At 39.5% G+C, this 17,206-nt stretch overlaps 1 protein-coding gene across 11 annotated transcripts in view; it reads left to right on the top strand.

Moving 5' to 3' along the window:
• TGFBR3 (transforming growth factor beta receptor 3) overlaps positions 1-6,236 on the top strand; it is a 196,372-nt gene extending 190,136 nt beyond the window's left edge. For 9 of the 11 annotated variants that reach the window (XM_075936518.1, XM_075936514.1, XM_075936523.1 and 6 more), the window contains one exon: positions 1,704-6,236. In XM_075936518.1, the coding sequence (XP_075792633.1) occupies positions 1,704-1,821 (118 nt within the window). In that variant the 3' untranslated portion in view covers positions 1,822-6,236. Of the gene's footprint in view, positions 1-1,702 lie in introns of all 11 variants that reach the window. The other 2 variants (XM_006137321.4, XM_006137320.4) reach the window with 1 other exon arrangement.
• The last annotated feature ends 10,970 nt before the right edge of the window (positions 6,237-17,206 follow it).

Raw genomic sequence — 17,206 nt, 5'->3', positions numbered from 1 at the left:
AAAATGTCTGAGGAGGAGCTGTGTTAGTCTGTAACTTGAAAAATGAGTAGTCCTGTGGCAACTTAGAGACTAACGAAAATATATAGTATCATGAGCTCATCCTCTGATGGAGTTCGTTTTGCCCATGAAAGATTATATTACATATTTTTGTTAGTCCCTAAAGGTGTGTCTACAGCTGTTATTACAAAATAACTGTGTGAGCATCTACACAGCAATTTGGTTATTTTGAAGAAATTATGAAATAACGGACGGCGTATTCCAACTTCTGTAAACCTCATTTCCATGAAGAATAATACTCATTACAAAATAGCTATTTCAAAATCAGGCATGTGTGGAAGCTCCACTTCTGCTATTTCAAAATAGCCCCTCACGAGGGCCATTCTAAGTTATTCCTCCTAGGACTCTAAATCGAGATAGCACATCTACATTAGGGAAGCCTGCCTCTGACTAATTTTGAGGCTTCCCTGCAGTGTAGACGTTATATTTCAAAATAAGCTATTTCGGAAAAACTATTCTGGAATAGCTTATTCCAAAATAACTGTGCATAGTAGACGTAGCCTAAGGTGCCACAGGACTGCTCGCTGAGGAAAAATGGTCAGTCACTCTCTCACCATATGAGCCATCTTCCTGATTGAGGAGAGTGCCTTCAGATATAACTTCTTGGGTTTTGTAAATTCACAGCTCCATGTGTTGGCATTAAGACAAAACATTATACACTTTTCTATCTGTTCTCCATCAAACAGAAAAGCCTACAAAAAAATCTAGGGTTTGACCCTGGTCTCAGTTGTGTGATGCTCCTGAGGTCATTCTGTACCGAAAAATTAAAAATTTCTTGTGCAACATTTTAAAATTCTGCACATTTTGTATGTCAAAATAGCACCATGTAACCATACCAGTTTCAATTATTTTGGTAATTTATTTAAAAATATCTATGAGTACAGCTAAAGAAACCCCTATAAAAATCTAATTCCTGTTTCTCTACCTCTTACCCAGCTAGGGAGTCAGACACTGACACTCCTCCCCTCTTCCCAATGCCCCGCATACATCCCAGCCACCCTGCCTTACCTAGATACTCACACCTCATTCCCCCACCAAGCCAGACCCGTCACCAGTCAATATACACAAACTGTTGCCCACAGCCCAACTGGGAGTCCCCCAGTCTGGATGCCTGAATCTTCTTCCCCAGAGCTCAGCTGGGAACTGCGGCTGCCAGGAGCCGACTAACTTCCTCCCCTTTCCCTTGGAGTGTCTTCTGTGTGGGAGCAGTGCTCTACAAGGTCCAGCAGCCCCTAGTGGCAGTGATCAGTACTGCAGCCCATTTCTGTGAGGAAAGAAAATTCTGCCTGCACATTAATTTCTGCAGAAATTTTGCAGAGCTGCCCCAGGTGTAATGTGACTGAACCTCAGTTTATGGACAGCTGATAATAGGATATACACATTATCCATAACGGAGCTCACTGTCTGCTGCTTTTATACAATTAAGAAAACATTAAGAAAAGAGTTTTCCAGGTAAAGCATACCTAGAAGTGTCAAGATTAAACAACATTATGAACAATGTTTCTGTTTGAACTACATATTCAGTGCCCAGTTTTTATGGAAATTAAAATGACAAGAAAATTGGGAGTGGGTAGAAAATTGGGAGTGGATAGAAAGATTTGTGTGTAATTTGTAACGTTTTGAGTTTCCTTCTCTTTTCCCGCAGGGGAAACAGCAGGAAGACAGCAGGTCCCCACATCCCCACCAGCCTCTGAAAACAGCAGTGCCGCACACAGCATTGGCAGTACACAAAGCACCCCCTGTTCTAGCAGCAGTACAGCCTAACCAAGGGTGAAATAAGTCCATGGAGCAACATAGGAGGGCAGAGGTTCAAAGAGACAGTTTATTGACATTAATCCTTTCAACTTTAGAAAGCTAATTTGGTTTCTTTGGAGAAATGAGGGATTCTGCTGTAGAAAATAATCGCCTGATCTTCTGGATAAATACAGTTTTTGGACCTTTCTACAGCATGCTATGCTACATGAGACAAAGCTACTAATTCTGCAGTACTGCGACCTGTTAAAAGGGTATGTGGGCTCTCAATGTGAAATACGTGTGAGTTTGAAAAATGCTGCTTTGTCTATACAAAATAATGTTTAGTTTCACTGCCACAAGGTATTTTGTAAAGGGATTTTAACAAGATAAGTAGAATAAAGGAGATCTTAGGTCAATGGAGTCCTACACATCAGAAGAAGAGCGTCTCAATATCTACTTGGTTAAAAACCATATTATTCAGCCACGTTTAACCACTTCAAAGTAGTGCCTTGTTTTCTGGAGCTTTACTGCTACAGCATCTTATCTGCTTTCTTGTTTTGTGTACAGTTTCAAGTGTTTAAAGTGTGTTGCCTTTGGTAATTATAATGCTCACTAAAGCAACATTCCCTTTCTTGTCCACTGGGCCAAAACTGTCTTCAGTTATTGTTTTTTTTCCGCTCTATCCTTTTATGCACACAAAAGCTAAAGAAAAGATAATATGCACTAATGTTAGTGTGTGTATACTGAATGAAATATCTCTATGCAAATGTATAGACTACAAAGTTTTACTTACTCTAGCATGTCTACTTTTTAGACTGAGAAAATGATCTTAATGTCCCACACTACCCTTGAGAATGTTGTTAAACTAAAGAGCCAATTATAAATATTTATATGCATATTTTGAGAATAATATACAGAAAATGTATAGGGAAAGATACTTGGCTCAGTTCTACATTTTTTTATGCACCCCAAATTCCAGTTGACATCACTGTGGTTCTGAGTGCACAAGGGATATACAACTGAGCCTGTCTCTGGAAAACACTGCATATAAAAATGAAACTGTTCATTTAAGACAACAGTCCACAGTGGTTTGTGTCAAACTACTAGTCAGTCATATGAACTTTGCAATTGGATATTCCCAAAGTAATGTGTAAAGAATGTGAGCTGGGCAATAAGGCACTTAATTTTCATAGCATTATTTAAGTGCTTTGCTGTACCCTGGCCTCACAATAAATCCCAAATGGAGGGGAAAATTAGATGTGAATTACTTTGCATATTATGGTGTCACTTTGTAACTGTAATGTGCTCCAATTCCTCTTGTGTTTAGTTTTTGTTTTGCGTTTGTTTTAAATGAACGCTATTCTCCCTTCACAGGATATGAATGACTCCCATTAATGTCAATAGAGGCTGTTTGTGTCCTGCAGCAGGAGAATAGGATTCTTTATATTAGGGCAGTGGTCACCAACAAGTAGGTCAGGATCTACTGGTAGATCTTGGAGCCTCTGACAGGTGATCTTGACTGGTTTGGCCTAGAGGCTATCAAGTGCTGGCACTTCAGCTAACCCTCCCCCCTTACTGCTGCACATCTCCTGCCCTTTGCCTTGAAACTGCCTTCCCCCCACCCATGGAAGTCTCCTGCTTGCTGGGCAGGACAGGGGAAGGAGAGGAGGGATTGCTGATGTCAAGGTGCCCCCTCTCCCACCCAGTATTCTATCTCTACAGAAGAGAATGAGGGGACACAACAGGACTTGGGAGGGAGTTTGCTAGCTGCCTTTAGAAGTGGTGCAGAGCCAGGGCAGGGGTGAGTCTGCCTTAGCCCCACTGCACCACCACCCAGGAGCCACCTGAGATAAGCAGTGCCCAGTCAGAGCCCACATCCTGCAGCTCTACTCCAGTCATAAACCCCCTCCTGCAGCCCAAATCCCTGCCGTAGCTCCGAGCTCCCCTGCATCCAAACACCCCCATAGCCTGCACCTAGAACCCCCTTCAGTACGCCAACTGCCTTGCCCAAGCTCAGCTCAGAGCCCCTTTCACACTCCAAATCACTTAATCCAAGACCACAACCTGCACCCCAACCTGCTGCCCCTGCCTGGTGAAAGATGGGGGAGGGAAGATGGAGCAAGCAGGGGGTGGGGCCTCAGAGAAAGGGCACAAAGAAGGCAGGGCAAGGGTATTTGGTTTTGAGGTAGATCTTAGATTGCACTTAAATTTAAAAAGTGATCTCACACTTAAAAAGGTTGGAGACCCCTGTGTTAGGGTGATATTCTCCTAAATCTGAACTCAAGATCACTGTTGCTAACACCACTCTTATGCCATGTATAAACTCATATTGTCAGTGGACATTCAGCCTGTATAATGAGATCAAAATGTGCAATAGAGATACCTACTCAGGATCAGATAGCAGCATTTTGCCCTTTATTTTAAAATGTCTTCAGCTCTGATCCTGCAAACACCTATGCACATAGATACATTTACAGATGTTGCAAGGGCTTATATATGTACTTTATGCTGTGCGATCAGTCCCAGCGTCAATGGGGTGACTCTCAGTGAGTAAAGGTAAAACACGTGTGAAAGTCTTTGGAAGATGAGGCCCACGAACAGTTCCATTGAGTTTAACAGGATGATTTATATACTTAAGTGTTTGTAGGGTTGCATCTTTATTGAGGTTTTGGGAGAACAAATATGCTACCTGTGTGTTTGAAAATAATGCGCTTTGCCTAACCTTCAGCAGAATGTATTGTGTAAGCATATTCTATGTATAAAATCTTTAAAAATGTCTTCAAAGAAGACTAAAGCCTTTAAGTCAATCATAGCTATATTTTACTACATTAAATGTTTGTATAAAGATATATTTAAGTGGTTTAGATAAATTTAAGTTACTCTATATATGTTTAATTTCAGTTACTGTGAATTTTACATTTTTTGAAAATTCTTTACCATTTTAACCCTTTCCTTCTCAGACTAAAAAAAGTAGTCTCTCATAGGAAGTCTTAGAAGATTCTGTTGGGATGGACAGGTTTAAAATCTTTTGTGTAAAATAGTTAATTGTATATTTTTGAAAGAAACATGCTGCATTATCAATAATTTTCTCTAATTTTAAAATTATTTACAGATTTATATTTCCAAACAAACCAAAAAAATGCAATGTGTAAAAACAAAATTAAATTTTTAGCCTTATAGTCAAGGTACCATTTAAATTAATAGAGTGATCTTGATGGACTTAGGTGTTTAGAATGAAGAATATTTCAAACTGAGTTCATGGAAAATTACCAATATGTATTGGATTAAATCCATTCTCCAAATAACAAGTGTAGTTTCTTGTAAGATTAAATAGTCTCTTCTGTAGGCAAGAGAAGTAAAACAAGGGCATTTCCCACTTAACATGTAAGAATGTACCGTACCTTGCAGCAGCCACTGACTACTGCAATTTAGAATACTGCTACAAATATAAACTTTTATAAAACAGCCATTTATATTTACTGCGAGTTTCTTTAAAGTTATATCGTGCTGTTTGTCATTTGAATGTTTCACTGCAAAGCCACTGTTCCTTGAGCCTATCAAGAGGCCTGATCCTGACATCTATTTCATTTGAGTCCTTTTACTTTGTTCAGAGGAGCCGCACGAGGCCTGTGTGCCATTTACTCCCTCAAAATGGGGCTCACGAGAGACTTAACCGTATGCTGGCCCTTGGTACAGAGGTGAATTTCACAAATAATCGTATTGACTCCAGATGGAAGTGCCACAGGATTGGGCTTTAAAAAAAAGACAGATTCTGATAGTGAAAGCCATTAGTGAGATACTTAACTTCCCAAGACAGACTGCTTCTTGTGTTCATATATTGTCTAATCACTATCTTTAACCTTTACAAATGTTTGGTGTTGGGCAGCTGTTACGTTACCATTTCAAGAAGTCAAAACATTCTGAACTTGACTTTTCTGTCACAGTTACCAGATGGAAGAGGGTTTTGCATAATGTCTCTGAAGATGATTGTAAATTCTTTTTGTTCCTATTAATTGTTTTCTGTAATGTGTATACCAATCTTTTCTGTAATGTGTATCTACCTCATGCTTCACAAGAAGACTTGTACTGCTGGTTATGCTGACAGCACTTTCTGTGAGGTAACTATTGCCTGTTTTTGTCAGTCAGATGTGGGGTGTTCATGAAATTAATTGATTTAGCTATCGTGTTTTCTATTGGTTCCATACAATACCTTTACAAGTTCTTAATTAGAAAAATCTCATCACTGTTGTATTTAAAAAAAATCCATCAATGGGAAAAATGAATCTATTAATCCCTCTGGCCAGTCTAAACACTTCATTGGTATTTAGTTCTGTGTTCAGTATTTCAGAAGACTTGGGAAGATGTTTAGTTGTACAGTTTTGATAACCACAGTGTCATGTCATCTTTGTGCTTAATAAAATTATATATCAGTTATTAATAAATAATGCGTTGTTTCATTTTCTGAAGAAGTCCAGGCATCATTGAACAGTGACAAAATACGTAGGCCATATTGTGTCTTAAGAGGCTCATATTCACCTTCCCATGAGCTTCAATCACAGATGCATGGACAAGAGCAGCTGTTACTGTCTGATTCTTATTGACTTTGTCTTTCATCTTCTGTCCCCTTCCACATTTCGTCCCTTGCCTTTTGCAGCCTCCTCATTATTACCATGGCTTACAGCCAAAGTCAGGAAACAGACACAGAAATACTGAATCCCTCCACCACTTTTCATCCCAATCCTGATCCTACAAGTTCTCATGTAGTGCACAGCAGGATATATTAGGGTGTTTACTGAAGCACAAATGCCAGGCCAGGTAAGATTAAGGACTACCAGCAGTAGTCTTCCACGCTGATTAGTAGAAGTCCCTAGTCCTGTTGCACCCACTCCCTTAATCGCAAGTGTCCATGATAAAAGAGGAGACTGCCTGAGGAAACATTGTCTTAAGTATGATTTTCAGTGTGTTACTGAGAAGTTTAGCTGCTGTATATATTTCTCCTCATAGGTCTAATTCTAGCCCCTAAGCACCAGTAGCTTGGCAGCCAGGAATCAGTTCTTATGCAGGCCAGGGTTTTTGGTGATCACTGTTCTCCCTCCCTCCCTTTGTACCTTGTGCTTGTGGACACAATTCTACACATGATCTATACAGTGCAAGATCAAGTCAAACATAGCACAGAGCTGTCCAGGTCATCTTCTCAGTATAAAAAAAAAAAAAAAAAGTGTGGCTCTATGCTTCACTGCTCTCTTTAAAAGATTTATATTTCAAGTGATATATGGAACAAAGAAGATCTGTCTTAAAGTTTGTATTTAAAATATCACCGCCATCAAGTTACAATGTGTTGATTATATTACTATTTTTAAACTTTCTTAGTAATATTGTAGGATTTTATTTAAATGACCATCTACATTTATAAAGTGTTGGTTTCTGCCAGGCACTTGTGAATGATATAAGCATTTTGGAAAGGAAAGAAATGTTACTATGAGCCGATTTCAAGAAAAACACAGTCCAGACCTTTTCTACTCTAAACAGAATTAAATGTGTAGCAGCATTCCCTCCAAGAAGATATACAAGAAAAGGGTCCAATATTTTGATAGATTTTCATAGTTGTCATTTTGTAGTGGTAAAACAGATATTTATGAGGACTGAAGTCAGTTTGTTGCCTTCATTTTTATACTTTATTCCCAGTTCTTCAGACATTCTGAACTTGTGTTCATTTTACATGGACTGGATTCCATGCACAAAAGATCAAATGACATCACTTCACCTAACCAAAAAAGGTCACAGCCCTGGATTACTTCATTTACTAGAAACTATAAGGGTTTCTCTACAACATGTAGGAAAGACTTTATATACTGTAGTGGGTTTTGGTCTGGTACACAGCAACGGATGTGGTTGCATCCCCTCTGATATTCAGTTTTGTCCAGTAGTTTTCCTATATGTTTAGAAAAAGTATAACAGAACAACAACAGAGGGTCACGTGAACAGAGAGAGCAAACATACTCAAAACTTGTTTTCAATTATTTTTGCATCTATATCTAAAAGAATTAAAAATCAGCTTGGATGGAGTCTCTTTCACTCTGCTCTCACTTATTCCAGCCTGTAAACTGCCTATGACACAGTTCCAGTAAAGGATAATACTGTACTTTAAAATACTGAAATTATTTAAGATTTTCTGAAGTCACTATTTTGAGGGTAAGGAAGAGTGGCTCAACAAAATCCAATTTGCTTATTTTGTCATGCACAGTAATTTTTGAAGTCCCAGTTAGTCAATGTACAGAGTTGTTCTAGCGAGTAGTTTGTTCCTGAACATATAACTTCCAAATTTTCCTTGTAAATAGCACTGGTAAGAGAACAAGAACCTCTTGGTCTATCCACTTGTGTAAGTACAAGTATTCTCTGCAGTTATTAGGAACTTGGGAAAAAGACTCCAATTAACAACCTTTCCTTTGCAGGAAATGATTTCACTGTAAGTGTAACGTTAATAACAGTAATTACTGAACTAGTAAATAAAAAGAAACCAAACAGGATTAAAATTACCATACCCACCAATATTTATTCTTTCAAAAAACTTTGAGTGCCAGAACATGGTACAAAATATAAACTATTGCATGGAAACTATAAAGTAATGTTAAGGAAACGGTTATAAAGGACCTGGAAATGAAACGTGAGGTCCACGGGACATTTCATTTAAGTGTGTTGTTGGCTAGCTTTCACAGCATAAAAAAATACCAGTTACAAGAAAGGCCTGCACCAAACCACTGCCACCATCAACCAAGATTAGCGCCCCAAAATATAAGGAAAGGTTGCATAACACTAGAAATTCACTTTCACAAAACATGAATGATATTAGAGAAATACAAACTCAGCAATGTTTCAATGGCAGGGCCTGTGAAACTGACTCTCCAGAATGTGTGCCTAAGACTCACAGTACAGCAGCAGAATTATGTTCTCGTGCAGATAAAAACTTTCCATGTAACAGCAACTCTGGGGCTTTTACAGTAATTGAAAAAACACCATGAAATTTAAAAGGTACCTATAACCTCTGAATTAAAAGGTGCATTAAGGTACAATTACTTATGATATTGATCTGGTATGTGTTTGTTTTTTATTAAAGCTAGAAGTGCCATTGATCCAGAGTTCAGTAGGTACTTCATAACTATTATGAACACAATCCGAAACCCCAGATAAGAGACTTCCCAATGCATGAAAATAAGTTTCTTCCTTCCTCAAGAGATATGTCCTGGATAGAAAATCTGTCTCCTTTCTGCAGCTGTGACTGTAAATGGGTGAAAGCAGTTAGATCTCCCCAGCTGGAGAAAGGTCCTGGACACCAAATCTGGTTCCTATCTCTTGAGCATGAGAACATAATTCTGTTGCTGTACTGTGAGTCTTAATGACCCTGGTCCATTCAACCCAGAACAAGATAATTGTGTATATCTAGTTCTCATGGCTCCTGAGCATTGGAGCTCACACTGTAAGGGAAAGGAGATCCTGAAAATAGGATCCAAACAGAGGGAGACAGAGAAGGGAAAAGTCTCAAGGTTCTTTGCTAAGGGTAAAGTTTTGACTGGGATAGAACAGAGGAAATATCATATGACCAAGACACCCACAACCAGAATTCAGTTACCTAGAGCGAGGGCAAGATGAGGGGTCAGGGCTGAAAAGCAGCCAGTGAACTGCTGTTGCTAGGCTTTGGAACCAGTCTGCTGACTTTTTCCAACCACCAGGTGAAGCAGCTAATCAGGCAGTTGGCTAGAAGCCAGCCTCACTTATTACATGGACTGGATAGTAGCTCTGCTGTGGGCCCTGCTTCCTGACAGGAAGGGACTAAGGGAAAGGAAAGCCAGGTTTAGAGCTGCCATCTGCCTCCTTTGTTGGAGCTCCCAAGGGTTCTGCAGAGTGCATTGCTGCTGTTGTGCTGCAGAATGGGGGCAGCAGTGACACAAGGACAGAGACTTGCATTTGGCTTCCATTTTTGGACTTTCTTAACCCTGGAAGGGTGGAGTGCTTTTGGTTTAGTCCAAGAGCTAAATTACATACCAAAGAGAGAACTCTTGCACCCTGTTGGGAGGAAAAAAAGTAAGGTGAGACAAACCATTGCTAAACTTGGAGGGGAAAATTTGACTTTCTACTATGATACCTGAAATGGGGCATTTTGTTTTAATAAATCAAAATCTTTAATATTCTGAATAGTGATAGCACCTGCACTCAGGCACCTTTAAAGTTTTCCTTTGATCTGTTGAATGCATGGATTCTAACATCTTTATGGAATTGCACACTATATGAGTGAGCACTTGTCTTTCCTCCGTTAGTTAAGAATGGACTTGTTTGGTTTCAATGTCAGGTTCAGTAAAATATGTTCAAATACAACTGACTAATCCAATACAGTTATATATACACTTACAAATTTGTATAATTAACTATTGCCATGTCCAGTAGTGAGGTAAGTGCTTCACAGAAGACAGAGAAAAGAAATCTGAATGAAGTGAGAAGTTTTCTTACTTTCTCAGATCTTCTTACTTTCACCTGGTTATGTCTCTAATATAGTGCCAAATATTTGACACTATCATGTTCTTGCATGAGTGAGAAATAATAGCTTATTTTAGTTAAAAATATTTAACACTAGAGATGTTTAAACATTTTCGAAAAGCTTTTGCTTTTTTCTTAATTGTTTTATTCTCTGCTATATACTTTTGCAATAGTAAAGCTTTAATCTTAGATGGTTAAATTCAGAGCTGTTGTAAGCAAGTGCAATTCTGTTATTACACAAGGTCTTAATTTAGACCGTCTGCTCAACTATATGCTTGTTCCTCCCAATTCCTTTTTGTGTTGCACTGTTTATTATCACCGTGCACTATTCCTTTCTAATTATTTCTGTGATGCAATATAAACCCAGATCCAGATTCTGATTTAAAGCACCCTGGCATTGTAAAAGGACAGTGAATTAGGTACAGAGTTCATTTACAGACAACAGAAGGCCCCTTGACACAGGCAGAGTGGTGTGAGACAGCTGCTGTATAAACCAGAATCAAGTTGTGATGATGCTTGATCACAGGACAAGAATCCAGCATGGGGTGATGCAGAAGGGCAGTGCTCTTAGTGGGAGATGATTCTACTGTTAATGACTTCTCAGAAGAAATGGGTTTTATGGAGAGATTTGGGAAAAGACAGAGATGATAGAAGCATCTGAAGTGTATAGTGGAGTTGGTTGGAACATTTTTTGACAATGAAATTTCATCAAAGTTGGAATATTTTGTAACATTGTATCACTTTTAATGAAGAGGAGAAATAAATGGGGAGAGTGAGCTCAAGTTATATATAGCTTGATAGTTAGGGCACTCCCCCCTGGCACAGGAAGATTGAGGGTCAAGATCCTGCTCTACCTGGTTCACAGTGATCTGACATGAAAAACTGGGCTCTGATAGGGAAGAGCAAGGACTTGACCCTGAGTCGCCCATGTCCCAGGCTAACCATCAAAGCACACACTTTTGATTAGAAAATTAACATTTTGACACAATTCCATTTTAGCAAAAATGCTCAATGTTTTATTTTTGATTCTAAAGGGGAGCAAAATCAAACTTCAAAACTTAGCAAAGGCTGCTGACCCAAATTGTCATTCTCTAGCCAGCTCTAGTGTAAAGGGTAACATAATAGAAGGCACAAAAGCCGAAGGTGCGAATGCAAAATGCAGGAAACAGAGGATGTGGAAGATGATATGGAGGAGAGTGGGTATAGGGTAAAATAAGATTAGGTGTTCATTAGGAGATGGGAATATAAGAAATTTTGAAGGTAAGAACAAGGAGCTGGGATTGTATATAGAAGGAAATAGGAAGCCAGCAATGCCCTGAGGTTTGGGGTGGAGGGAGGAAGATAATCTGTGTGCTCAGATAGCTATCAAGTCACCTGATATGGAAAGTCTGATTAATGTTGTGACTGGAAGAAAAACATCAAGCAGGACATACTTGTTCAGACTGAGGTGAACTGAAGGAAGGTCAGAGTGTAAGTTTTACCAAGTGTCCACCAGAGGCAGACGCACCCCCAAAGGAGTAGCCAGAGGGCTGGACCTGTGCCATCTTGTCAGTTCACTATGTAGCCCCACAACCCAAAGTCTTCTTCCCCCTGCCCCTCCCCCAAACAGCCCTTGGCCACAGTGCGGCTGGGAGGAATGGAGCAAGGGGAAAGAAAAAAGGCCCCTAGTAGATGGGACCCCCTTCCTGAACCTCCTCTCATCATTAAACCCTCACTTTTCCTTCCTCGCCCCCAGCCTCCTTTGCTTCCCCCACCCCCAAACCCCTGTCCTGAGTGCTGCACTGACCACACCACCAGCCTCCTACCCTGAAGGATGCAAGCAATACTGGGTAAGTCTGCTAGCACTGGAGTATTTCAGGGAGGAGCAACATTAATCCAAAACAAATTGTAAAATATCTTGCAGTGCAAATGGAATTAATTCATTATTACTTTCTCAGCACGTGTGCACTGAATGTTGTGCTTGCAACTTAAGGTAGTTCTGAGATAATCAGTGGGGATAACAAACAGCTGGGTGGGAATGGGGGTAAGGAAAAATGCATGTTGCTGGAGTAAAGGTATGCAGTTCCCTGCTTCCTTAGATTAATTAAAGATTTTTTATTATTGTTGCTTCCTTATTTGTGAGGTTTCATAAATAAATTTAATGTTTACATTATGTATGTGTGTGTAGGGGGGAGGCTCCTCAATGGTTGATAAGCCTTCAGGAATTATTCAGGTTGATTATTTCAAGTTTGGAGCAAACATTAAAGGCCAGATCCTCGGTGGATGTAAATTAACTTTATTAACGTCAATCGAGTTATGTCATCTTACACCAATTAAAGATCTGACGTAACTGTACAAACTGTTCTTTTGCACTGAATGCCAGAAATACAAATCTGACAAGCAGCCAGTTTGAACACAGGCCAATATATTTCTTCAGATCCAAATAATATCCCCTTGACTCTAGTTCTTTCCCTCCCACTTTACTTAAAGTTCTTTCCAAAACTGGAATTATTCCCCTCTCTCAAATCATACATCTTATAATTTTACTCGAGCACTCTTTCCATATACCTGATTTTAAATCTTTAGCACCAAAGTTCTTTTCTAAAATGTTAATCTGTTCCAGAGCAACTTAGTCTTGCACTTTCAAAAAACGGTTTTCACTTGCGCATTGTTGGTATAAGTGTGTATTTATATTACTAATTAGAGGGGTTTCATTTTGGGATTAAGTAAATGTAAAATTTAATGGTTTGCTTAAAACAAGCAAACAAAGTCTGGGTATTCTAAGGGCCTGCATAAAGAGCTCTTCTGGCATCTATGAACAATACAGATCTGAGTACAAATCCCCTAAAAAGAATCAAATGGGTGTTCTCGACACTGTACAACTAAGCTGTGGAATAATGTTAATTAGTCATTTAGATGTCAATTTTACAACAAATCTTACAGGTTCTTTCTGTTCTTAGAAAGACCTTGACAGTTACTATACCAGATTTTCAACAACTCTATTCAAGGACATCCATGTGAAGTCTTTTCCCTTCCTTATCTGACTTAAAAGCATGGCCTCTGGTAAACTGCAATGAAACAGACATACCCATTCAGTTTGGGAGAATGTTATCTGTCACAGTGGCTTTCTGAGGCAAACTTCCTGTGTGTCCCCCCATCATGTGGAGGAAGTGTTTGTTCTAAAGATGCCTCAGATGGAATCTGCTTTCTTTAGCTGTTTTCATTTCCCAATCTGTAAAACCAATTGTGTTCCAAGCCACTCACCTACCTCAGAATCACTTCAGATAACCATGACATCACCCACTGGACAATCACCATATTTGTATCCATGTGGTCAGGCTTCTAGGGAAAGTGCTAGGATTAGTCACACATGCATCAGTTGTAACCATCCCACCCATTTATGCACTTTCTTGAGAAAGCATGGTTCCAGATGTGTTTAACTGGCAACCATTTAAAAATCCTATCCTTGCTGTAGCTGAGACTATGCTAATTAGTATTAACTGTGATTAAAAACAATTGTTGCTAGCAGGATTCTAACAATGCTTCCTTGACCAACAAAGACAGGATTTTTTTATTGCACATGTTTCCTTCAATTGTTTGCCCCTCCAGTGTTAAGAATTGTACCTAAAGAATTGTATCAAAATAGTTCTATTTTGATAGTGGAAATGTTTCTCTGCTTTTGATCCATATGTAGGCTATTATATTCACCTTCTGGGAGCAGAAGCAATTTACAAGTTAGATGGTCCAGTCAGGGAACAGAAACAGTAGCATCTGATTCGGGTAACTAGTCACATACTTGAATATTATGGGAGAAGAGTCTGCAACCAATCTATAATCTGAAATGTGTCACACAAAAAATGCATCAACTACATTCAAATAGCAACAAAAATAGTAAAAGTCATATTCTGTTCTCAAATTATGAGCAAACGGGAAAAAAGGATTACATTCACCACATACACTGGATATTGTGAATTCCTTGCCCAGTTCTAGAAATAAAATATAATCATTTCAGTTCTCAAATTCTAAATCTTCCATACATGTAACTGTCATGTAATGTTATAAAGATACGAGTGGCAATGGCAATTTTGTAACATAGTTGAATGAAAATAAATCTCTCTCCCTACAACATGAGATGTGGTTTTAGCTTACGCAATGTGATGCATCTTTTTAGGATGCATCTACACAGCATCAACTGACATTATTTCAAAATAACAATATGAGCGTCTACACAGAAATTCCGTTATTTCAAAATAATTTCTAAATAACCTAAACCTTATTTCAAAATCTGTAAACCTCATTCCATGAGGAATAAAACTTATTCTGAAATAACTATTTCAGAATAGCAATAGTGTGGATGCTCCACTGCTGCTACTTCAAAATAACTCCTCCCCAGGGCCATTCAAAGTAATTACTCCCCACTGCCTCCTGGGGCTCTAATTTGAGGTAGCACATCCACATTAGAGAAGCCTGCCTCAGACTAATTTGAGGCTTCTCTGTAGTATAGACGTACTATTTTGAAATAAGCTATTTTGGGGAAAAAAAATCCAAAATAGCTATGCTGTGCTGTCTAGCTGTACCCTTACAGAGCTAAGTTATAGTACTGATGCTTGCTGCATTTTGCATCTTTCCACCATTTTGTTCAGATGTGACTGTCTTAATTACTGCTGTTAAATAACGTTTAACTGATAGCTCTTATGCAATGTGTGATTCAAATAGTTGTCAAACGGTTCCACAGGAAAAGGTTATTTTCTGTGGCTACATCTTCACTGCAGCATTCTAGCGCAAGAAGTCTGTAGCGCTAGTTTTTTGGTGCAAATGCTTCTTACACAAGACCATGTCCACACATCAAAGCACATCACTTTTGCGAGGCTCTTTTGCGCAAGAGAGCATCCATACTGCTGGACTCTCTTGCACAAGAAAGCTCTGATGGCCATTCCCAGAATGGCCATCAGAGCACCTGTGCTTTTTTCCATAGTGGTTTCTTGTGTAAGAAACCCTTCTGGAGCATTGTCAGCTGATGGTCAGGGCAGTGCGTGGTGTGTGTGTTATACACCCGAGTCTTCAACTGCTGGGACACAAGGTCCCGTCACAATGGGCGGCCTTAGGGAAGACCGACGGGCGCCCCGAGAAGTTTAACGTCCATGTCTTTGACCACTAGAACCAGTCCCTTCGCGGTGGGCAGCCAACAGGTTGACAGACACCCTAGAGTTTACAGAGAGAGCTTATTATACCTCAGATTTTGACTGCTAGGATACATGATCCCTTCGCAGTGGGCAGCCTAAGGAAGGCTGAGAGATGCCCCTACGGATCTGTCCCCTGGAAGTGACACGATCCAAATGCCCAGCTCTGCCTGTATCTGTCCCTTATGACTGGCTGGAGTTCTTTTAAATTGTGCTTGGTTCTGTTACAGCAACTGAAGGAGTCAGGTTAAAGCTTAAACAGTTACAGGTTTATTAAAAAAAACTTATAAATCATATGGTTACAATGGCTATTGCTCTATTTCTTAACTGCTAGCAAATATAGATCTTAAAAATGGTTACAAAGAAAATAAAGGTAGAAAATAGAAATAATGGTACCAAGTGACAGCTTAATCTTTAAAGAGCTCTAAGTCTATGTGTACACTTAAGACAAAGGACACATCCAGGTACAAGGTACAATTTTTACCCCTTTCTGTGCCTCTTGACTCCAGTGTATCAGGCCAGGGCCGGTCCCTCAATTCCTAGGAAAGACGAATACGAGGTGGGTGTTCCCGTGGAACCTCGGGAGGCCAATCACCTAACCCAACCAGCTGATGGTAGATTGACACTCAGAGTGAGTGTGCTGCTGGACCCATCTTTATACCCATAGGGGCCCACATCCTCTTTCTTATCTAAGATACCAAATTGTGTTGGTCCATCTTTGTGACGCCAGTTCTTACAAGGGAGTTTCAACTTAATTTACACTTGCAAGAGAGAGAACTAAATTGGGAGTACTGGACATTCTTTATTGGGCGGGAGATTCCTCCCCCCGGACGAGTGTGTGTTCGTATCAATATAGGTGCCAGCCAAAGCAGTTCTCGCAGCCTCGAGGTCAACAATTGGTATATCTCTGTTTACAGCCATCCAGGGTCATAGCAGCCAGTATATCTGGGCCTCCTGTCAAGGCTTCAAAGACTATGCTGATTTTACTGCTCTGTCTATGCCCTGTATGCTCCAGGCACCTAAAAGAAGGGCAAGCAAGATGAATGTTGCAAGGGGGGCGGGGTTCCTGTCTGGCTACAAGCGTCCACAGTAGCGCTGAAAGCAGTTATGCCTCAGAAAAGGAGGTTTACCTAGGGTGGAAAAAGCCCTCTGTTCTGACGTTTAACTGCCCATTTAATAGCACTAGAGCTCTTTTGAGGTATGGACGCTCCCCAGGTTTTTGAGCAAAAACAGCTGCTTTTGCACAAAAACCTTGTAGTGTAGACATAGCCTGTAGGACTGTTTGTTTTATCGGAGGCTTTCTAGTGTTAAAACCAAAGCCTATTTCAAATCGCTTAATGAAGTTACATCATCCATTTACATTCCTTTTCTCTATGTTCAAACATTAGATATTACATTGACAGACAGCTGAGGAAATCAACTTTTTAGTTGAATGTTTGCTTTGTTATTTTAGAGACTTGTAGATATTGGTTTGTTAATTTTTTTTATGTGGATTGTCACTAACAGTAAAAACACAATACTGGAGAGACTTTATGAATACTATTGTGAAGAATTCACTCATATTGTCACAAAGTGTCTGATTTGGAGGGGGTGGAGCAGAGAAATGATTGGTCAAAGTTAAAATATAAACCTAGTATATGCATCAAATTATTACACATATTGGAGAAACTTTGACAAGCTTTTAGGCAATGAAAATAATTAAGAACAGTTCTTCTAGTAGCTCCTTT

This window comes from Pelodiscus sinensis, chromosome 9, assembly GCF_049634645.1.
Source record: "Pelodiscus sinensis isolate JC-2024 chromosome 9, ASM4963464v1, whole genome shotgun sequence".
NCBI classification, from domain to species: Eukaryota; Metazoa; Chordata; order Testudines; family Trionychidae; genus Pelodiscus; species Pelodiscus sinensis.
This window is presented reverse-complemented; position numbering and strand designations above follow the sequence as displayed.